Here is a 23,565-nt window from a genome sequence, read left to right on the forward strand (position 1 = left end):
TGTTTCTCACTTTAACCTCAGCTTAAGACATGGGGCTGAGAGATTAGTTTTCACTTCCTACTAATGTGAAGTTCTTTAGCGGAATGTCATGTAAAGGAGTACCAAAATAAAATATATTTATGAATATAGCAGTTCTTGTCATAGCTATGTGCAATGAGAATACCTCTGATGTAGAGAACTTCCTGCTGTGTGCTACTTGTGAGAGGAGGCAGCTTTGACATTATTTAGAGTATACAGTTACAGCTGTTCTACACTTGCAGTTAAAACCTCCTTTTAACAGGAAATAAGGTGTGTGTGTGTGTTTATCAAAAAGTCTTTTTTTTTTTCAATAGACTTTATATGTCTTTCAGATTGAGTTGTACTATTGGTATTGTGACTGTGAATTAAATATGCTATTTCACTGTAATGGTACAGTTGACATGTTATGACTAACTACTTTATGGATCCTCATGCAGGTGTGAGTTGGGTGGAGGTGCAGAGCAGCAATCATGGTGACCCTGTCATTAAAGATTAGTGTGGGGAATGTAGTGAAAACTATGCAGTTTGAGCCCTCCACCATGGTCTACGATGCCTGTCGCATCATCAGGGAGAGAGTCCCAGAGGCACAGCTTGGCCAGCGTAAGTTCTCTTTCTTTTTTTTTTACTTCTTACTTCATCAGAACTGATTGTTGGATTGTTGACATGGAGAAATTGTATGCTGCATATTGCACATAGACTGATCAGGCATGACATTGTAACCACCTGCCTAATATTGTGTCAGTCAACAGATTAGACTAGAATGGTCACATTTTGACTTTGGCAAGCTGATGTGAACCTGTTAAAACATGTTTGTTTGAAAGACTAATCCACTAATGTGATTTACATGAACAGGGGACTAGCACAAGTCCTTCTAGTCTACTGTCTGGAGATCCACAGGTATGGAAAGAAATAGAAATCCAGCGACTTAATCAGCGTTTGTGTTTCTTCTACAGCAAATGACTACGGACTGTTTTTGTCTGATGAAGATCCAAAGAAAGGCATCTGGTTGGAGGCTGGAAAGGCTCTGGACTACTACATGTTAAGGAATGGGGTAAGGAAGTATATCACACATTCAGCTATGACTAACTGTTAAATTTATGAATTAGGATGCATTTGTGATGATTTGTGAGTACTAAATACACTTTCACCAAGGGACATCACTGGTTTCTTTGCTCTAAATTAGCTGAGTCAGGTTGTTTTTGTTTAATGCTTCTGTAAAAAATGATGCTGTCTCTAGGAAGAAAAGCAGTGTGATGTGAGTATTGTGAGAAATAGCAGGATCTAGTTTAAATCTATTTCAAAGTTTCCAACAAAATATCAGCAGCTGGTCTGTTGCCTCTGTCTGACAGGACACTCTGGAATACAAGAAGAAGCAGAGGCCACTGAAGATCCGCATGTTGGATGGGACAGTGAAGACTGTAATGGTGGATGACTCCAAGATTGTCAGTGACATGCTGATGACCATATGTGCTAGAATAGGTCAGCTATAAGCCACACACAGCTCACATTTAATTTCCAGAACAAGATGTTGTGTGTTGTTACAGGTTTATTGCTTTCCCCCCCACTTACCATGAGATTCTTGTGTATATATAATGTTGTTGTAAAATGTAAAATAAATGTAGTAATTTCAATCTGTTTGTATGTCAGGTATTACAAACTATGATGAATATTCACTGGTGCGAGACATTGGTGAAGAGAAGAAGGAGGAAACCACAGGAACCCTGAAAAGAGACAAAACTCTTTTAAGAGATGACAAGAAAATGGAAAAGCTGAAGCAGAAACTCCACACAGACGATGAGTGTATGAGAAATACAAGCCTCCATTCTAATGCTCTATAACAGACTTGCTTAACCAAAGTGTGTGTCCCGGGTCACCTTCCACATCTTCTCTAGCTCCTCTCTCAGCTTCTTGTGTTCCATCTTCCTGTTGTTGCTATCGCTTGGTACACTCAACAAAAATATAAACGCAACACCTTTGTTACTGCTCCCATTCCCCCATGGGATGGACGTAGAGACCTAAAATTCATTCCAGATACACAATATAACCGTCCCTCCCAAACAGTGGTCACAAATCAGTCCAAATGTGTGGTAGTGGGCACATCTGCTATATTGAGATAATCCATCCCACCTCACAGGTGTGCCACATCAGGATGCTGATCTGACATCATGAGTAGTGCACAGGTGTACCTCAGACTGCCCACAACAAAAGGCCACCCTGGAATGTGCAGTTTTTTGCGCTATTGGGGGTCTGGGGACCCAGAACCGGTCAGCATCTGGTGTGACCACCATTTGCCTCATGCAGTGCAACACATTGTCGCATGGAGTCTATCAGATTGTCAATTGTGGCCTGTGGAATGTTGGTCCACTCCACTTCAATGGCTGTGCGAGGTTGTTGGATATTCGTGGGAACTGGTACACGCTGTCGTATACGCCGGTCAAGCACATCCCGAACATGCTCAATGGGTGACATGTCCGGTGAGTATGCTGGCCATGCAAGAACTGGGACATTCTCAGCTGTCATCTGCCCTGAACAATGTGAACCATGATTCATCTGTGAAGCGCACACCTCTCCAACGTGCCAGACGCCATCGAATGTGAGCATTTGCCCACACAAGTCTGTTACGGCGATGAGCTGGAGTCAGGTCAAGACCCCGATGAGGACGACGGGCATGCAGTTGAGTGTCCCTGAGACGGTTTCTGACTGTTTGTGCAGAAATTGTTTGGTTGTGCAAACCAATTGTTCCAGCAGCTGTCTGGGTGGCTGGTCTCAGACGATCTTGGAGGTGAACCTGCTGGATGTGGAGGTCCTGGGCTGGTTACACGAGGTCTGCGGTTGTGAGGCCGGTTGGATGTGCTGCCATATTCTCTGAAACGCCTGTGGAGACGGCTTATGGTTGAGAAATGAACATTCAATGCACGGGCGACAGATCTGGTTGACATTCCTGCTGTCAGCATGCCAATTGCACGCTCCCTCATTGCTTGTGGCATCTGTGGCATTTTGCTGTGAGACAAAACTGCACATTCCAGGGTGGCCTTTTGTTGTGGGCAGTCTGAGGTACACCTGTGCACTACTCATGATGTCAGATCAGCATCCTGATGTGGCACACCTGTGAGGTGGGATGGATTATCTAAATATAGCAGATGTGCCCACTACCACACATTTGGACTGATTTGTGACCACTGTTTGGGAGGGATGGTTATATTGTGTATCTGGAATGAATTTTAGGTCTCTACGTCCATCCCATGGGGAATGGGAGCAGTAACAAAGGTGTTGCGTTTAGTTGAGTGTTGAGTGTATTACTACCTCTATCACTACAATCTTCTTCTCTGCTTGTCCACCACTACTATCTCTGGTTAGTTAGCCATCACTATCTTGTCCGTCGGGATCTGGAAGTCCCAAGGGATAAATATTTAATAGTAAATAATTAAACTAATCTACCAAATCTTCACTGCCACATTCTTTAACTCTGTAACTCTGAAAGAAATTGGAAAGACTAGTCTTTTTTGTGTCTGGAAACACATTAGCCAATCCTTATGCTGAGCTTTATTCAAAAGAAAAAAAGACTTTAACCAATTTTTCTGAGTAAATTCAATGTCTGCTTTCCAAACGGGTATGTCTGCTTCTGAAACTCCTGTCCCATACGACGTTCATGGGAGAGGAGATTATAACAAAGTGTTCTGCTTAAATATTATGGTGTCATGAAACAGGAATGAGAAACATTTTTTCCAGAGAGTAAGCAAAGTGCTTTATCTGAATCAAAATATGGTTACAGATTACAATGAAAATATGACTGAAAAAATTCACCTTGATGCTAAAACATTTTGACTGGCTAATATATTTCTAATATTGGTCTTTATGGCATCCCGTTTGGTTTGGGCTTTCCGTAGTGAACTGGTTGGACCATGGACGGACACTGAGGGAACAGGGCGTGGAGGAGACAGAGATGTTGCTGCTGCGAAGAAAATTCTTCTACTCAGACCAAAATGTGGATTCCAGAGATCCCGTCCAGCTCAACCTGCTTTATGTGCAGGTACAGAAAAACATTGACATTGACTTTCTCATTGACATTATTATTATTATTATTATTATTATTATTATTATTATTATTATTAATAATAATAATAATAATAATAATAATAATAATAATAATTTATTTTTCTCCTGTTGTCTTGGATAGACATTATGCCGTCTTGAGCCACCCCTCATTTCCTAATATTTTGTTCCAAGGAGCCAGATTTTCTTTTTCTTTGGCTATTGGCTGCCTTTGAACTCATTTTGTGTTGTTTGATGAGCCACTTAATATTTATCTATTAATCATTTAAGCATAAAAAAGGCACCTAATTCAAGGGATGAATCTGTGTTGTGTCAACTTTGCAAAGAACCCATTTTAAATTGTTTTTAGGAACTTTGCTACTGGCAGCTCATCACAAAAACACAGAATTTACTCCTGTTATTTTAGTTGAATCTATAAAAAACACCAAAGGTAACACAGATTGACAGGAATAAAATAATAGACAAACAAGTAGATTCCTGAAGAGTTATTAGCTAAAAACTTGGCATATCTTGGCATGGTGTGCAGTGTCTTTAAAACATTGTGGATAAAACTGGACAAGTGGGGGACAAAAGAAGACGAGACAGGCTTAAAAACAATCTGCAGCAGATAGATAGTATCTGAAAGTCGTGTCCTTAAAAAAAGGTCTTCTGCAAAGACCTGACACAGGACCTGAGAGATGCCCTTCAGTTGATCCATGTTCTTGGAAGCCTCACCAGAAATGGTTTCTGTGGCTCAGCTGGCTGTCAAGAGGCCGTTCTATAGGAAGGGAAATTGGGAGGAAAGGCTAAAGCATACCAAGTTACACAAGAACTGATGGAACCGACTCTTTTCTTATATATCATTTTAAATATATTTTTGAACTGGCTCAATAAATTATTGCACCTATTTTAAATTTTCCTAGTGAAGAAAATGAAGAGTGGCTCAAATGTTATATGCTGTTTTACACTGTAAATTTTTGCTCTAAAAAACTATAATGATTTTGTGTGTGTGTGTGTGTGTGTGTGTGTGTGTGTGTGTGTGTGTGTGTGTGTGTGTGTGTGTGTGTGTGTGTGTGTTGGGACAGGCTCGCGATGACATCCTGAATGGATCTCATCCAGTCTCCTTTGATAAGGCCTGTGAGTTTGCAGGCTATCAGTGTCAGATTCAATTTGGGGATCACAACGAGTCCAAACACAAGTCTGGCTTTTTAGAGTAAGCACTGGTATTTTGGTTGTATTGTTGTTTTGTCTTCAAACTGTAATGAGCTGCCTGTTAAAATTTTTTTTGATTTGACCTTTTTCCTCTTCAGTTTAAAAGAGTTCCTTCCCAAAGAATACATCAAGAACAAAGGGGAGAAGAAGATCTTCCAGGTAAGAAGTGGATTCTGTGGCAGTTTTGAACTAAATGTCAGTTCTGACTGTGCTGTTCTGTTTAATATTTTTGATGTATAAAGATCAGGTCAAACACAAATTTTATCAAGATGACTTATACTTGGAGGCTGGTACATAATACCACAGTGAGTTCTTCTAATCCTCTGACTGTGTTTCTGCAGGCACACAAAAACTGTCAAAACATGACAGAGATTGAGGCTAAAGTCAACTATGTGAAGCTGGCCAGGTCCCTGAAAACGTATGGTGTGTCATTCTTTCTGGTCAAGGTGAGAAGAACAATGGATTACCAAAGTGGAGGTTGCTTTTGATTTGAGACTTGAGACTCACTTTACAAATAATATTCATTTACATAATTAAATAATATTATTTACAATAATACGATCAGCACAAAGATAGAAACTTGCAATTTCTACCAACCAGTCCAGCATGTTGCATTAGTGGAAACTGTTCTCCAAACTAGCCAGTTTGCTACTACATTTCTGAAAAAGGGCTAGGGGAAGAGGAGGGTATGAATAAGAGTCAGAGAAGAAAAATTCACAAATAGGGCAAGATTCATCTGAAAATGTTTAAATACTTTATATGCTTTCTCTCATTCTGCAGTGCTAGCTGGATGATGGCTGAGTTAATTTGTTGATTGTGGATCTTCATGGATTGAGTCATTAATATTTGCCCAGTTTAATTTATGTTTACTTCACAGTCATTTCATTTCCCTTCATGCAGGAGAAAATGAAGGGTAAGAACAAATTGGTGCCTCGACTTCTGGGTATAACCAAAGAATGCGTGATGAGGGTTGATGAGAAGACCAAGGAGGTGATCCAGGAGTGGAACCTGACCAACATTAAACGTTGGGCTGCCTCACCAAAGAGCTTCACCCTGGTGAGTTCTTAAGTAGAGACAAGATAAGAGCATTGTTGAGCCTGGTTCAGAAATATCTTAACCAGATCTCTCTCTCTCTCTCTCTCTCTCTCTCTCTCTCTCTCTCTCTCTCTCTCTCTCTCTCTCCCTCCCTCGCTCTCTTGCTCTCTTTTTCTGATTTGAACACCTGAAATGACTTTTAACACATTATCAAACTGCCTTTTTTCTCATTTTACTATTTCCACCAGGCCAGTGCAACACCATAAGATTGTTTGGGTTTTTGTCACTGTGTAACATTGCATCTGACTTCTTCCCAAAACAGTTCTATTGCCTCTGTGCACTCAGTCATAGTGAGTTAATATGAAGCATGCATTCACGGTGTTTGAATTGCTTCACTTGCTGATTTTTATTTTTATTTTTTGCAAATATTTTTATTGAAAAAATAAAACAACACAGTACTTGCACTTACCAAAATACAATTAACCTTTCTTCATTTTCCTAAGTAAATATATTTATATATATAAAAAAAACAACTAAACAAAAACAAACTCTAAAACATTTTAACAACACTAATCTTACTGATTAACCCTCTCAAGGCAGGCGTTGCTGATTTGCAACAGTTAAAAACTAACAACCTGATTACCCCACATACATATTTTATGATTTTTTTTACTCAGAAGTACCACTGCAGGACTTGGTTGTGCATTAGCAACAAAAAGTTTAATTTGAGCCTGAGAGGGTTAAAGAAAGGGGGAGATTACCCTATCTTTGAATATCAGATGTAATCCTTGATATAAGGGGAGTCAAATTAGTTGATTTAAGGCCAGATAGAGAACGAGTCATATTAATCCCTATGTATTTAAACCTCGATGGACCACTTGCTGATTTCTAATCCTCTCCTAAAACGTCAATTTCCAAATATTCGTTCCATGCATTTTTCTAGCAAAATACTTTAGTGAGACCTAGAGATGGATGGCAATTACTGATATCACTTCTCTTTTCTCATGGGTGCGTTAAGAGTCACCACCATCGCTAAGTAGGATATCAAAGACATATTACATTCATGAAAATGATTTGCATGCTGTGTGGTCAAATGTTTGTGCATGTCAGAGGTATATCCCCACTTTGCTGTAATCAGTGTTGGGCTCATTACTCGAAAAAAGTACTTAGTAAACAGAACAATCCTCTTAAAAGTAATGCAGTACGTTGCATAATTACTTCCAGGGGAAAGTAATTCAAATTATGGAAGGCTCTCAAGCAAAAGCGCTTCTAGAAAATGTTCCATCAGTGGTATTAAAAGTTTTATTTTAAATTTGTATACAAATCATTTGCAGAAAAATTTCACCTTTGTTCAGATTGCATACGTTCAGTTGAGCCTTCAATTGATTCTTTGGTAATTTCTCACTACATCCTCTGTTCTTCACCTAACCTAATGGAATAGTTCACCTATTCAAGAAGCTATTCATTTTCCAGTATAATCTGTAAGGTATTTTAACTTCTGGTTGTTTGCTCTGCCTTTAGGACTTTGGAGATTACCAGGACGGTTACTATTCTGTGCAGACCACTGAGGGAGAGCAGATAGCTCAGCTTATTGCTGGTTACATCGACATCATCCTTAAAAAGGTCAGCAGCATTATACATTTCATTGACAACATGGATTTTGATGGGGGATGAAGAATTTATTTCCTAAAAAAATGTCAAAAAATACTACAACACCATTTTGTCTAGTGAGATTTCTTTTGACATGTCACTCTTTCCATGTCACTCTGTAAGTATTCAACGCAATAGAATTTCTTTACATACTACATATGTTACATATGTGCTGGTGTGTATTTATCATCATACCATAAGGTGATCTCAAGTTCTGTGCTGACATTTCACAAAGAAGATATGAAACACGAAGTCCTGCGTCTTTTCAGGTGTTTTACAAGCCCAAGCTTGAAAGTGGCTGCTCTTACTGCAGCACAACACTGTTTATCTTCTCTGTGCTCTGTTAAAATGTATTATTTAGTTCTTTAAAATATGTGCCTTTTGCTTGACAACTGGATTACCACTCATGGCACTTTCACACAGGACTGTGGACTCAGTGTGCTCGTCAGTGAGTCTGGTGTACTTTTGATCACAGTGTCGTTTTTCATGTCATCATTGGCTTTTCCAGTCACACTGTTAATGCCTACTCATTTTGCTAGACACTATGGTAGTGTCAAGAAGAGCAGTGCTTCCTGACCAACTGTTCAAAGTTGCATAAAAGTGATAGAAAAACATCTTACTAGGCAGCTGTCTGTACTGAAACTCATGTTTTTAATCTTTTCTTTATTTTGAAACAAAAGAAAATATAAATCCTTTAAAACTGAATTTGATATAATCCAGTGTGTCACCACATTTCTTTCTCTTGACAGAAAAAGAGCAAAGACCACTTTGGCTTGGAGGGAGATGAAGAGTCAACCATGCTAGAAGACTCTGTGTCACCCAAAAAGTAAGTGTATGAGTGTTACCACTGAATAGTTTTCTGTACTTGACACGTACAAGTTTCACTGAATGGTATTCCAACAATACTCCATCCATCCATGGAGTATTCAGCTTTCCTAAGTCGCCACCAGGTAGTTATTTGTTGACAGTGTAGCTCCTCTCTTCAGCTTAGCGTTCAAGAGTTGCAGCTGAAGAGACAACTACATTATTACAAACCGGATCATTGACCTGCACCTCAGGGCTTTCAGAACTAGGTTCTTTCTCATGCCACTCCAGGTCCACGGTGTTGCAGCAACAGTTCAACAGGGTCGGCAAAGTGGAGACAGGCTCAGTGGCCCTGCCAGCCATCATGCGCTCAGGAGCTGGTGGACCAGAGAGCTTCCAGATGGGCTCCATGCCTCAAGCTAAGCAGCACATAACCAGTGGACAGATGCACAGAGGACATATGCCTCCACTGGTATGACAGAATGATAAGACATGAAACAGAAATTGGAAATTAAACTGTAACAGTAGGCTTTATTTTCTCTTTCCTTAAAACTTAAATATAGCAGGCTAACATCCTCATAAACCCACGTGAACGTGCAAATGCCAGAATCCTTACTGAGCAGCCAATGTTGATCTGTAGCACTGAAGTGACGCTTTTATAAAAATTAGGAATTGCATATTTGTGAATTTGTTTTACAGAAATCCAAACAGCCAAGTACAGTTTTAAAAAATGCATTCATTATGTTTTTAGTTATAGGAGCAATTTCTGTTATTTTGTTGTTTCAAACACAGAATTATATTCACAATTTCTTTTAATTTAATACATTCACTTTTTTATCAACAGACTTCAGCACAGCAAGCCCTGACTGGAACCATTAACTCCAGTATGCATGCTGTCCAGGCTGCCCAAGCTTCACTGGATGATTTTGATACTCTGCCTCCATTAGGAACAGATGCAGTGAGATTTCACTTCATTTGCTTGGACTGATTTAAGTGCTGATTGTATTGATGATGTATAGTGAAGACTCCATTCTAAATGGATTGTTTTTTTGTTTTCTTTTAAGGCATCTCAAGCTTGGCGCAAAAACAAGATGGATGAGTCCAAACATGAAATCCATTCACAGGTGGATGCCATTACAGCAGGCACAGCCTCCATGGTCAACCTCACTGCGGGTAGGAATAGTGGAGCATCTCTCTGTTCTTGTAATCATGCTTTTTTCAACAACAAAAAAAACTCTATGGAAACTGTATGTATGCTCCCGGTGCACGTTTTGTCTGCTGATATTAATCACAGAACTCTGGAAGTTATTGAGTAAACGCAGCATTGTTGACTTTAATGCACTATGCACCTCAACATTGAGTCTGTGACTTGGTTGCTAAATGTTTCCTCTTTGCAATAACACCACTTACAACTGGTCATTAAATAGCTAGGAAGGAAGAATCAATTGTCTACTAATTGGAAGTTTGGTGGTTTGAATCCTGTTTGCTCCAGCCTCCATCTCACTTTAGCTGGAGTGGTCAAGATGTTGAACCTCGAGTTGCTCCCAATGCAGTTAGAGAGTGAATGTGTGTCTGAATGCTAGCTAAAAAGCACAGATGTAGAAAAGAGTCCTTGTAAGAATGTGTGTGTGAATGGGTGAATGAGACATGCTGTATAAAGTGTTTTGAGTTCTAAAGTAAGGATAAAAGCACTATATAAGAACCATTTACCATTTGTTGCAATGGTGTCATTCTATTACACTACCTATTACAGCAAGGTCTTTACAGTTTTCACAAATGCTTGTGAAGGAAGACTGCGTGGCTACATGCTTTGTTTTATACAACTGGAAAACACCTGAATTCAAAGATTAAGAGAACTGTTCTCTTAACTGTTCTTTCCTCATACAATGTGTATTATCTGCACTGACAATGTGACTCTTAAAATACATTGAGGCATTTTATTCATAATTTCTTATCAAACCGAAAATACAACTATTAAACATTAAGTTTCCTGTTGGTCAGGTTCATTTGCAGTAATGATAATACGAATTTGGAAGACTGGTTGTCCTTCAGCATCAGCTCTCTTAGTATAAATTTCACTGCTCACTTTGCAGTTTTTGAGTTTTAATGCTAACATGTTCCCTACTTTGCTATGCAAAGCATTCACTAGTTTTGCATTTGGATAGGCCCTGTGTTCACTGCCCAGCATTGAGGACCTGATTACCATTTTCCATAGAATACCAGAACTGGCAGGTGGACCACTGGGGTTCTGTGCCTCACCCTGAGCATGTGGAAGATGTGAAAGAGTCTCAAGAAGCTGTTACGAAAGTTATGCTTTCTGTAACATGGGCAGCAGCACCATGACTGCCATTAAGAATCAGGATTAAATTCTCTGACCCCTTGTCAGACCCTATTGCCAATGCACCAGCAGGTGCATTGGCATGCAGGCAGTTCCTGGAGGATGGCCCCCACATTTGCCAGACCTAAACCTGTCAGAACATTTTTTGGGACATTATGTTTCTTTTTATCTATCCGACGTCGTAAGGTTTCACCTCAGACTGTCCAGGAGCTCAGTGATGTCCTGGTCTAGATCTGGGAGGAGATTCCCCGATGACACCATTCATAGTCTTACTAGGACTATGACCCAACGTTGTCAGCCATGCATACAAGCACATGGAGGCCATACAAATTACCCGGCTGCATTGTTTTTTTTCACTTAGATTTTTTGGGTTTCTTTGAATTCCCCTGTAGTAGGATAATTTTCATTTACTTCAAATGATGTAGCATCCTTTCATCCCAGCAGATATCCAGTGTTATTTTTTCCATTGATATCTGATCTGTTTTCTGAGTACTTTCTGAATTTGTTTCTTATGCAAATATAACAAGCGTCCTGTAGGAGATAAAGCACAAATCTCTGCCCTTCTCTGTCTTTAGGTGATCCAGCAGAGACAGATTACACAGCAGTAGGCTGTGCTGTTACTACAATCTCCTCCAACCTAACAGAGATGTCAAAGGGTGTTAAACTTCTGGCAGCACTTATGGAGGATGAAGGAGGAAATGGACAGCATCTGCTTGGTGCTGCCAAGAACCTGGCCTGTGCTGTCTCTGAAATGCTAAAGACTGCCCAACCTGCAAACACAGAGGTACACAGCCAAACTAAAAGGAAGACAGAGATACATTGTGTTTTTCTACTCTTTCTTGTTTGAGATCAGTAATATCTTTTGGTTCCAGCCTCGTCAGAATCTGCTGCAGGCTGCTGGAAATGTGGGCCAAGCCAGCGGAGAGCTGCTTTCTCACATAGGCGAGGCAGACACTGATCAACAGTTCCAGGTGTGCTCATCATAACATTTATTATTGTAGTGTTTTGCTGTTTTGGTAGTTCTTTGATTTTGCTGTGTAGCCATAGGAACTACTATTGTATATGCAAGACAAAGTATCACACATTAGATACTATTCACATTCAATTGACAAGACTTTATTTTCACCAATGATAAGGTATGCTAACTGCTGTTTGCTTTTGGCAGGACATGCTGATGCAATTGGCTAAAGCTGTGGCTAATGCTGCAGCAGCTCTGGTGCTCAAAGCAAAGAATGTGGCCCAGAAGACAGAAGACTCAGCCCAGCAGAACCGGGTCATCGCAGCAGCAACTCAATGCGCTTTGTCCACATCTCAGCTAGTGGCTTGCACAAGAGTGAGAACTCGACTTTAATACAGTGTTCACCGTCTGATAGGGACAACTGTTGACTGAAACTGAAATGTTCTTTTTGCATTTGAGCCAAGCCTAAGGTCTTTCTACTTTTCTGTCCCACCAATAATCCTATCCCTCTTCAAGGTGGTGGCTCCAACAATCAGCTCTCCAGTGTGCCAGGAGCAGCTAATTGAGGCGGGCAAGCTGGTGGCTAAGTCAGTAGAGGGCTGTGTTGAGGCATCACAGGGAGCGACCAATGATGATGGTCTCCTGAAACAGGTGGGCATGGCTGCCACAGGTGTCACACAGGCTCTTAATGAGCTCCTTCAACACATCAAACAATATGCCAGTGGAGGCCATCCCATTGGACGTCATGGAGAAGCCACTGACCGCATTTTGGATGTCACTGAGAACATCTTTAGCTCTATGGGAGATGCTGGTAAGTGAAGGAAGCTAAAACTGTTTCCACAGGATGGCTTTGGATCCTTTTGTAATTTGAAATCTTTATAGGCTTTTTTTATACCCATAAAATTACATTCTCTAAAATGTGTTGTGAAGAATCTTGGTTTCCAGGAGCACCACTGGTTTACCCCAAATATGGAGTAGCATAGTTGAAGAAAAGCTGACACACAGGATATTCCATATATAATATCTATATATTAGAAAAGTCAGCATTTTTTTCACTTGTCACTGTTCAAAATCTTTTTATTTATTTTTTAAGATGTAATGCACTGGCAATGTAATATAGCAGTTTTCTGACCACTGAAAGCGCTTTAGACTACAAGTAACATTTTCACCATGCATTCATACAGTGCTTCATATTATACACTTCAAACTCATCCTCCACCTTATGTGCATGGCAATTTTTGAATCACCAGTTAACCTAAAATGCATCTCCTTGGACTGTGGGATAAGCTGAAGTACTCACAGGAAACCCATAGTGATTCAGTGGGCACATTTAAACTCACAGTGAGGCCCAGCCGGAGTTCTTCTTTCTGTCAGGTGACACTAACCGCTCCACCAGCATGTTACCTGATCATATCTACATTAGTCTAGTTAAAAAAATATTCTCAGACTTCTTTTTAAGAGGCTAGTGCTAGAAAACAGTATGTAAAATCATGTAAAAGTAATTTCGTAATGGTAAGCTAAGTGATTAAAATCTGAGATGATCTTGAAAATGCATTATTACCTTATTATTATAAGTTTTACAGCTTGAAAATAACAAAAAAGGAAAAGAAGGTTTTACAAAAGTTTTACATATACTGTGATCCTTGCGTACTTCTATGTATGTTTCTGTTTGGAGGCTTATGACAAGGACATCTACTTCTGTGAGATTCTTGGCCTGTCTCGCATCAGCTGCTCCTCTAACTATCTGTAATTTTTCAGTAATCTTTGGTTCATGTTTGTGACTGTTGATGCCTCAAAACCTTGAGCTTGTGCCTCTTGATGTTGTCTATAATCAGCAGCTTGCTTCCAGACTTTTCTGTTTTTAACCAGACTCCCATTGAGAAATCAGTGGGACCAGTGGGACAGGTGATATTAGCTATTTGCGATACACCACTATCTGGATTCATAACTGAAGATAAATCCATCCATGAATTTTTCTGGGGCTGGGTCTCCAGGACAGCAGCCTAAGCAGAGAGCTTTGTCTGAGGGAACACCGAGGCCAGCCAAGAGATATAATCTATTACTATGTGCATATTAGTATTGTACAGCACTTTGGTCTACCAGGTGCTATATAAATAAATAAAGGATGATGATGATGATGATGATAATCTCCCCAGCATGCCTCCTTCCGGTGGGACATGGCCAGAACTTCACCCGGGAGGCATCCTTGGGAAAAACACACTTGAATAATTTGTGTTTGCTATATAGTTTGTCCACCAGATGGCAGTCTATAACTTCTTTCCTAGGAACAAATATTTGAAGCACAGCAAACAACTGATCCACATTTATTTGTGAAAATAAAATAGGATTATTTTCGAACTGCTTTATGGGATTATGTTAGTAAGCACTCATAAACAGCTACACATAACTAATGTTAGGGAGATCCATTTATGTTTTGTGAAAAAAAGCATCAGTCTTAAAAATCCTAAATCATTTAAGTTTTTTGAAATATAATATTCTTCTTGTCTGTTATCGTTTAGTTTAACCTCCACTTTTCATGCTAATTATATTACGTTACCTTTTCTACATTCTTAGAACCTTCTGTTTTGTGGGACATGGTTAAGGAGTTGATTATTTAGAAAGAGTTTTTATACTATGCTTGCTCAGAATATTAAAATAATATTTCTTCTTTAGCTTTCTGCCTTCTAAAGATCAATTTATATTCTTCTCACACAACTGTTGGAAGGACGAAATTTTCTTTATTGTTTTTTTAATCATCACATTTTTCTCCATCTTTCTTTTTTGCTACACTAGGTGAGATGGTCCGTCAGGCTCGTATCCTTGCTCAAGCCACCTCTGATCTGGTCAATGCTATCAAGATGGATGCAGAAGGAGAGTCTGACCTAGAGAACTCACGCAAGCTTCTTTCTGCTGCCAAGCTGCTGGCTGATGCCACAGCCAAGATGGTGGAGGCCGCTAAGGTCTGCCTTTGTCTTTTTCTTTTTTTTAAACTCTGTGGATAAGACTGTGTTATCATTTTGTTGATTTGTTGGTTTAATATATAATGTGAATATTTTATCCCAGGGTGCAGCAGCAAATCCCGACAGTGAGGAACAGCAGCAGAAATTACGAGAGGCGGCTGAAGGTCTCCGCATGGCCACCAACGCTGCGGCGCAGAATGCTATCAAGAAACGCCTAGTCAACAAACTGGAGGTAACACCCCCAACCGGTTTGGAAGATAGCTGCCTCTCCCTGAACTTGGTTGCGCTGGAGTTTTCTTCCTGTTAAAAGGGAAATTTTCCTTCCTACTGTCACCGTCATCTGATTGTTGGGGTTTTCTCTGTATTATTGGAGGGTCTTTACCTTGCAATATAATGCACCTTGAGACAACTGTTACTTTGATTTGGCACCATATAAATAGCATTGAATTGATTTACCACAAAAATGCTTTTAAAATGATGTCTGATGCTGATGCAGCTATTTCACACCCAACCACGATCGGTGGAACTCTGAATATTTCTTAAACACTTTAGTACAGCGTCTCTTTTGGGAATATAACTAAGTTTAACTTTGTGGCCTGTCTGACATGATGCTTAATTATAATACTGGCTTCAGTAACTTCCTGTTTTAACTTTAAAAGTTTAACATTTGCATCTTATTATTAGTTCTGTCTGAGTCATTTCCCTGATTATTGCTAGTCTTGTGCTCTTTGCTGTTTTTTTTGACTTGTCGTGTTCCTTTTTTCTGGCAGAACGCAGCCAAACAAGCAGCAGCAGCAGCCACTCAGACCATTGCTGCTGCACAACATGCAGCCTCAACCAACAAGAACCAGGCTGCCCAGCAGCAGCTTGTTGTGGGCTGCAAGGTAAAAACTCAGTACTTGCTTTGGTTTATATAAACATATATGGAACTAAGCTTGCTATGTAGAATCAACAATCAGTGGTACAAACAGTAAATTTCATGGAGGTTTTGGGTCTTTTTTTAAAAAAGATATATGGACAACCTAATATCGTCTTGTAGTGATTGACCCGACACACTGTATCACTTTGAGGAGTATCACTTGAGCTCACTCTCCCACGCCTCCCCTGCAGCTGAGCCACACCTCTGCCACACTCCTATTAATAAACTTGATATACTCAAAGAAATGATAAATAAAAATTACATTTTCTCATAATTAAAACAATGTAAAAAAAAAAAAAACCCAGAGTATTCCCACTAATAGTAAGTACATGCCTTTATCTATTATCTTTCAAATCTGTGAGAATCAGACGATCCACACCAGGTATGATGACTAGAACCTTTTAAAGGAGGGACAGACTGGAGTGTACAGAGGTTTCTAAACCCTTCAAACTGAAGGATCTGAATGCGACTGTCCACCTTAGCAAAGTTATGCTTGTTGTGTTAAGATATTTTTAAAAACTGTATTGTGTGTGTGTGTGTCTCCAGGCTGTCGCAGAGCAGATCCCTCAGCTGGTTCAGGGAGTCAGAGGCAGCCAGTCTCAGCCTGACAGCCCAAGTGCACAGCTGGCTCTCATTAGTGCCAGCCAGAACTTCCTGCAGGTGACTGTCACACCACCAACTTCACTGAGTGACAGCAGACTAACAAAACAACAGAAGAGTATAGCTATGTAACTGTGTTACAGTCATAATAAACAGCCACAAACAGATTGTGGCCTCATTGTTTTGAGCAACAAATCTTAAAACACAGACAGAGTAACACTGTTGTCTGTCACTGGGTTAGAAATCTTTTCTGATGATTTTACTGCAACCTGGGAATTTTCTGTGTCACCAATGTGTCTTTTTTAGGTAGCTAAATCACTGATAACTTATGCCATGCATGTAACCTGGTTGCATCTTTCAGTTTAACCTTTTTTGTGATTTCTTGCCTCTTTGGAACTAAAGGAGACCACCCAAACACATGAGATATCATTGGAAAGTCAAGATGTTGTCTATTGAACACATTTAGTAGTAACTTAGTAGGGTAGCTCAAATAAGTCAAAAGATATAGACCAAAAACTAATTTCCATTATAGAGGACATAAATGAATAGGCTGGGTCTCAGTAGGTTAGGGGGAGATGAAAAAGAATAGTCAGAAACCTGAAAACAATATGGCTTGGCACTGTCTATATTTTCATTGAGTTTTTTTTATTGATTATATGTTTATTTACACCATTATTAACTAGAGATAAGAATGAGGAGATGTAAACGCACTTCTAGCAAAAGTTTTAGGAAAAGCAAACACTTTATAGTCCCTTTCTTTTTTAGAATGAATTGCTTTAAATCAAAACCAATGCAACATGTCTCTCTTCCCTCTACCAGCCCGGTGCTAAGATGGTTACAGCCTCCAAAGCTGCTGTTCCCACCATCAGTGACCAGGCTTCAGCTATGCAGCTCAGCCAGTGTGCTAAAAACCTGGCCAGTGCCTTGGCAGAGCTCCGCACTGCCTCACAAAAGGTAGTACTAATTATATATATTCATCAGTTTGATTCTGAGAAAGATTTCAGCGTTCATTGTACTGTGCTAGCTGGAGTCAGCAAAGTGAGTGAAAGACCTAAGAAACACTCATGCATGTTTGAACTTTTGTGAAATGATATCATACAGGAATGATCTAATTCTCCAGATTTCTTTTTACTGTTTTAGATTAAGAAATACATGAATTTCCAGATTTCTAACAGATGGCCTATTTTTTTGGTCAATGAATCAAGTGAAGCAATTATGGTGTAGAACTTTTTTCTGATTTTTTTTGACTGATATCTAATTCATGCAAGATATAACTATGTTTTATTTAACTAATCACAGATATTTTTGTGTATCTTAGGCTCAGGAAGCTTGTGGACCACTGGAAATAGACAATGCTCTATCAACGGTGAGAGATTTGGAAAAGGAGATTCAAGAGGCCAAGGCATCAGCAGAAGAAGGCAAACTTAAACCACTACCAGGAGAGACGGTAAGGAACACTGAAATAGTTTTGGTTCACTGGACAACACCATGAACGAAGCATAAACATAACATTTTTTTAATAATAATAATTGGTGAGTTATTTTCAAAAGGTAGGAATGGTTGATAATGTTTCTTTCCATGTCTTCTGCTGTGTTGTTCAGCTTGAGAAATGCTCCCAGGATCTGGGTAACAGCACCAAGGCTGTGAGCTCAGCCATAGCCCAGCTGCTGAGTGAAGCCACCCAGGGAAATGAGAACTACACTGGTGAGTTTAACATAACCAGAATGTCAGCTATTAAGTATATTTTTTGTTCAAGAGGAAAAATAGTACAATAAAGCTTTACTTGCAATGAGATGTGACAGGATGAAACGGCAATACGAGTCTGTCACTTTAAAAATGGGTTTGTTTCTGATCCCAGTCAAATTTTTATAGTAGGGCCTTTACCTTACAGCAGCGGTCCCCAACCCCCGGGCCTCGGACCGGTACCGGTCCGTGAGTCGTTTGGTACCGGGCCGTGAGAGTTGAGGATCAGGTGTGAAATGTATGGTTTTCAGGGTTTTTATCGGTTTTCAGCGTTATTTTGTTATCGTTTTTATCGTTAACTTGGTTTCCCTGGGTCTTTTCACGTGTGTTATGAATAAATCTTCTTTTTTTCGGTACCGGTACTGGTTTTATTTTGTTGTATTTATCCGCGACACCTTAAAGGCCAGTCCGTGAAAATATTGTCGGGCATAAACCGGTCCGTGGCGCAAAAAAGGTTGGGGACCGCTGCCTTACAGTATAAAGCACATGTGGCATCTTTTGTTGTGATTTGGTGTTGAGTGATATACCATTCTTAGGGCATAGGCTTTAGTATGGTGTCATCCCATGCTTTGCCGCTATAACAGCTTCAACTCTTCTGGGAAACCAAATCACAACAGCAGTCACCTCAAGCCACTTTATATTGTAAGGCAGACCCTACAATAATACATGCTATGAGCAAGCACTTTGGCGACAGTGGGAAGGAAAAACTCCCCTTTAAAAGGAAGAAACCTCCAACAGACCCAGGCTCAGGGAGGGGCGGCCATCTGCTGCAACTGGTTTGGGTGAGAGAAGGAAGACAGGATAAAAGACATGCTGTGGAAGAGAGTCAGAGATTAATAACAAGTATGATTCAATGCAGAGAGGTCTATTAACACATAGTGAGTGAGAAAGGTGACTGAAGAAGAAATAGTCAATGCATCATGGGAATCTCCCAGCAGCCTACACCTGTTGCAGCATAACTAAAGGAGGATTCAGGCTCACCTGGTCCAGCCCTAACTATATGCTTTAGCAAAAAGGAAAGTTTTAAGCCTAATCTTAAAAGTAGAGATAGTGTCTGTCTCCTGAATACAAACTGGAAGCTGGTTCCACAGAAGAGGGGCCTGAAAACTGAAGGCTCTCCCTCCCATTCTACTTTTAAATACTCTAGGAACAACAAGTAGGCCTGCAGAGCGAGAGCGAAGTGCTATAAGGATATTAAGATCAGATGGGGCCTGATTATTCAAGACTTGAATAATGTGAGGAGCAGGAATTTGAATTCAATTCTGGATTTAACAGGGAGCCAATGAAGGGAATCCAATATAAGAGAAATATGCTCTCTCTTTCTAGTCCCTGTCAGTACTCTCACGGCAGCATTTTTTGACTAACGGAAGGCTTTTCGTGGAGTTTTTAGGACATCCTGATAATAATGAATTACAGTAGTCCAGCCTAGAAGTAATAAATGCATTAACTAGTTTTTCAGCGTTGCTCTGAGACAGGACAAGATGGACAATTTGTAACATTTCTCATGGAATCAACAGAAGAAATAGGAACCAGTTTTGTTTCACTCATTCAATCCTTGCGTTAGGTCCCTGTTTAGACTGAAGTGGTTCAACAAAAAAACAACAAGACAATCTTGAAAATGGTCAAGTAGAATGTCTGGACTAAAGATGAGTGATGCAAAAGAAATGACGAGTGACTCAAGAATTTTGCATTATACTACATTTCAAAATATCTTTTTTATTAATTTAAACAAATTAGACCTTAGGCATTCCCAGACTGTAAATTTTGTATTATGTCTTTCTACGCGCCAAAGTTTCTCTCCTCTGTCCTGTTGGATCCAGGTATGGCAGCCAGAGATGTGGCTCAGGCTCTAAAGTCACTAGCTTCGGCTGCCAGAGGAGTCGCTGCTACCACAGATGACTCAGCAGCACGTAGTGCCATACTGGACTGTGCTGGGGATGTCATGGACAAGTCATCCAACCTTATTGAAGAGACCAAGAGGGCCATTGCTAAACCAGGAGCTGCAGAGAGTCAGCAGAGATTGGCCCAGGTTAGAGCCAGACCGAGAGATTACAAATGCTTTTGTTTGGTAGCTACAGTAGTTTATTTCTGAATGTTTATATGTCTTTCATATAATAATGACAATCATCATGTGCATGTGTTTCTGTGTGAAGGTGGCTAAGGCGGTTTCCCAGGCCTTGAACAGATGTGTGAATTGCCTTCCTGGCCAGAGGGATGTAGACAATGCCATCCGCACTGTGGGCGAAGCTAGCAAGTCTCTCCTGGCTGATTCCGTTAGTACAAAATTAACAGTTTTTAACAAATGTAGATTGTAGTTACTGATAAAAAGATCTCAGGTGAATAGTATTTCACCCTGAAGCTATTCTATTAATCAATCAAGTTCCATCACCTACTGTTTTTCATAATTTTCCTGATCTCTCTTTTTTTCTCTTCTTTTTTTTTTTTACCTGTGAAACACAGTTGCACAGCAAAACTAGTCTTTCTTCTCCAAAATTGTACATATCATGGAACCCTGGAAGACAGTCTTTGGAGACAAGTTAATTGTGGATGCTTGAGGATGAAAACATAATTTATGAGTCAGGCCTAGTTGCTTACAGTTATAACCAAAGTTATAACCAGTTGTAGCCAATATTCTTTTCTATATTGCTACTTGCAGTATTAGAATTTTTTTCTTCCCAACATAGTTCCCGTCTAGTGGAAAGAGCTTCCAGGAGGTTCAAGCTCATCTCAACGAGGTTGCAGCTGGTCTAAATCAATCAGCCAATGAAGTGGTCCAGTCATCCAGAGGAACTACCCAGGACCTGGCCAGGGCCACTAGCAAATTTGGACAGGAATTTAGCAACTTCCTAGAGGCTGGTGTTGACATGGCTGGAACATCTCAGGTCAGTTTGAATGAGTTACCACCAGGCAAACTGTCGTCCAATTTTTTAAAACATGTATTTATGAGTTTTATATCCTCAAAAATGTACTGTCCTTTGTATCGTTGTGGTGTACCACGCAAAGAGCAGACACAGGTTCATATTCCAAGAAGCTGGGTCATCATGACACATGATTTAGGTGAAAAAATATTAATTGCAAAAGCCATAGAGTTTTCAGTGTCTTCACACTTCTTCCTTTCCTCTAGTCTAAGGAGGACCAGACCCAGGTGGTGTCTAACCTGAAGACAATCTCAATGTCATCAAGCAAGCTGCTTTTAGCAGCTAAAGCTCTGTCCACTGATCCTAGCTCCCCCAACCTCAAGAACCAGCTGGCAGCAGCTGCCCGGTAAAACCCCCCCACAAAAAAAACCCCAAACCAAAATAAAAAAATCAATTTTCTGCAGCTTTGGTTTTAACCACTTATCTGTCTTATCATTTGTCTTTGCAGGGCTGTTACAGACACTATTAACCAGCTCATCACCATGTGCACTCAGCAGGCTCCAGGTCAGAAGGAGTGTGATAATGCTCTCAGAGAGCTTGAGGTAACAGCCACCATCAAACAGTTTCTCTTTTTTATCTTTTCTTTAGCTTCCCATGTCCCGGACGCATCATAAAAATCTCTAAAACTGTATAATAATAATAATAAAGAAAACCATAAACAATCAATACATTTCAGTCATAGAGGTTGTGTGACACTCAGCTGAGTTGTACAGTTTAACAGTGTGAGTTTGTCAGGAATGTATGCTGTGTTTGTGTGCAGTCAGTGAAGGGGATGCTGGAGAACCCGACAGAAGCAATCACTGAGCTGTCATACTTTGACTGCATTGACAGTGTCATGGAGAACTCCAAGGTACTGTAGAATACACATCATTAATGCCTTTCTTTTATGGTTTTAGTTCTATTTTTTTAGGATTTTCAACATTGGCAGTTCCTGTCTAATTTGGAATAGGTAATAGACTGGAAACAGTAGAAGCGCGGGCTGTTTCTCCCACAGAAAAAAAGAGGACGTGATTCTATCAGATCACATATTCTCCATCTTATTGCATCAGTTTAGACAATGTCATCAGAATCAGAATGCTTTATTAATCCCTAAGGAAATTATGCACATATACATTATGCCTATGAAAGTGTCATGTTTTTTTTTTTTTTTGCTGTGAGCTCCATCGGTTAGACAGTAACTAAAAGAAAATTTCTTGGTAATGATAAAAGATGAAATAAACAACATAATGAGCCAAAGCAAACGTGATACAAGTTTTAATTTCTTCTTGTTTTTCAACACCTTAAACTATTTAAGTATTTAAGCAATTTGTTTCGTCGGCAACAAACTACAAAGCTTGGATGTAGACTACAATGTTATGGTTCAGTCAGTGCTTTGTCAGTGCTTTAGCTTTACTCAATATCATCATTAAATGTGTGATGCTCCACTCTTTGATTTCTGATTCTCTTGTTATTTGTCAATAGGTCCTCGGTGAGTCCATGGCTGGTATTTCTCATAATGCCAAAAACTCCAACCTGCCCGAGTTTGGTGACTCAGTCAGTACTGGCTCCAGAGCTCTTTGTGGTCTCACTGAAGCAGCTGCACAGGTAAAATCCATACTGTAGATTACTGTATTATTGCCTTAAGACAGCAGCTCAGAGGCAAGTAAAGTATGCTGGTAACATGTCTATTTTGGCTTGCTACACACTAGAAGTATTTACATACTGCTGACTGTGGTCGTGAGGTCTCAGAATATGCGCTTTGAGCAAAAGAATGACAAGACCACGGAACTGAAGGTTAATAACATCATGGAGAAACTCGCGGTTCTCCAACGGGAGATTGAGAGACCAGTGTCGCAGTGTGAAAGAACAGCTTGAAATTCTCATGAGTTGTTGCAAAAGAAAAATTACCATCATAATCCGGCTACCCCTTCGGCGCCACCTGTGGGCTCAAGGCTGGAGCCGAACAACAACTCCCTGATAACGACTGTGTTGAGTCTGTTCCTTCCCATTCCCTACAAGGCCACCTGGGTTGGCTGGAAGACTGTTTACTTAGCCAGGCAGGGCGAAGGACACTATCTCAGCTGAACTATGGACACGCACACACATACATATACTGATACTGACGCATCACCCTCCCTACCCCGGATCCAACGCCACCTCCAACGCTTACCTCCCCTCTGATGTGGACATTGGGTCAGCTGGAGGCGCAGTCGAAGATTGCAGCGGTCCCAGATCAGATGTACGCACTGGAAAACGTTCCCATGTTACTGTCTGTGTTTATTGTGCTATGGTGTGTTGATATCTGTGCATTCCTGTATTATCCTTCTGTGTTACACATTTCGATGTTTTTTTTCCTCGCTACCTAGCCTGACCTGTCTCCCCAATGTGATGTTTGTGTA

At 40.2% G+C, this 23,565-nt stretch overlaps 1 protein-coding gene across 2 annotated transcripts in view; it reads left to right on the plus strand.

Annotated features, from left to right (window-relative positions):
* Positions 1 to 23,565, plus strand: part of tln1 (talin 1) — a 58,262-nt gene that overhangs the window by 15,237 nt on the left and 19,460 nt on the right. For both annotated transcript variants that reach the window (XM_086301616.1, XM_086301618.1), the window contains exons 3-34: positions 456 to 618; positions 972 to 1,069; positions 1,368 to 1,497; positions 1,666 to 1,818; positions 3,906 to 4,048; positions 5,136 to 5,263; positions 5,361 to 5,421; positions 5,604 to 5,708; positions 6,163 to 6,318; positions 7,819 to 7,920; positions 8,697 to 8,773; positions 9,043 to 9,223; positions 9,596 to 9,709; positions 9,816 to 9,924; positions 11,665 to 11,873; positions 11,962 to 12,060; positions 12,255 to 12,422; positions 12,564 to 12,858; positions 14,841 to 15,007; positions 15,111 to 15,239; positions 15,778 to 15,891; positions 16,473 to 16,586; positions 17,346 to 17,480; positions 17,845 to 17,973; positions 18,128 to 18,230; positions 20,090 to 20,298; positions 20,423 to 20,542; positions 20,954 to 21,151; positions 21,394 to 21,533; positions 21,636 to 21,729; positions 21,948 to 22,037; positions 22,649 to 22,771. In XM_086301616.1, coding sequence (XP_086157742.1) covers positions 489 to 618; positions 972 to 1,069; positions 1,368 to 1,497; positions 1,666 to 1,818; positions 3,906 to 4,048; positions 5,136 to 5,263; positions 5,361 to 5,421; positions 5,604 to 5,708; positions 6,163 to 6,318; positions 7,819 to 7,920; positions 8,697 to 8,773; positions 9,043 to 9,223; positions 9,596 to 9,709; positions 9,816 to 9,924; positions 11,665 to 11,873; positions 11,962 to 12,060; positions 12,255 to 12,422; positions 12,564 to 12,858; positions 14,841 to 15,007; positions 15,111 to 15,239; positions 15,778 to 15,891; positions 16,473 to 16,586; positions 17,346 to 17,480; positions 17,845 to 17,973; positions 18,128 to 18,230; positions 20,090 to 20,298; positions 20,423 to 20,542; positions 20,954 to 21,151; positions 21,394 to 21,533; positions 21,636 to 21,729; positions 21,948 to 22,037; positions 22,649 to 22,771 — 4,323 coding nt within the window. In that variant the 5' untranslated portion in view covers positions 456 to 488. The remainder of the gene's footprint in view (positions 1 to 455; positions 619 to 971; positions 1,070 to 1,367; positions 1,498 to 1,665; positions 1,819 to 3,905; positions 4,049 to 5,135; positions 5,264 to 5,360; positions 5,422 to 5,603; positions 5,709 to 6,162; positions 6,319 to 7,818; positions 7,921 to 8,696; positions 8,774 to 9,042; positions 9,224 to 9,595; positions 9,710 to 9,815; positions 9,925 to 11,664; positions 11,874 to 11,961; positions 12,061 to 12,254; positions 12,423 to 12,563; positions 12,859 to 14,840; positions 15,008 to 15,110; positions 15,240 to 15,777; positions 15,892 to 16,472; positions 16,587 to 17,345; positions 17,481 to 17,844; positions 17,974 to 18,127; positions 18,231 to 20,089; positions 20,299 to 20,422; positions 20,543 to 20,953; positions 21,152 to 21,393; positions 21,534 to 21,635; positions 21,730 to 21,947; positions 22,038 to 22,648; positions 22,772 to 23,565) is intronic.

Source organism: Aulonocara sp. 'chitande type north' Nkhata Bay, linkage group LG7 (assembly GCF_057382095.1).
Source record: "Aulonocara sp. 'chitande type north' Nkhata Bay isolate Kocher_YH1m ecotype deep benthic linkage group LG7, A_spYH_male_GT1.1, whole genome shotgun sequence".
Taxonomy (NCBI): domain Eukaryota; kingdom Metazoa; phylum Chordata; class Actinopteri; order Cichliformes; family Cichlidae; genus Aulonocara; species Aulonocara sp. 'chitande type north' Nkhata Bay.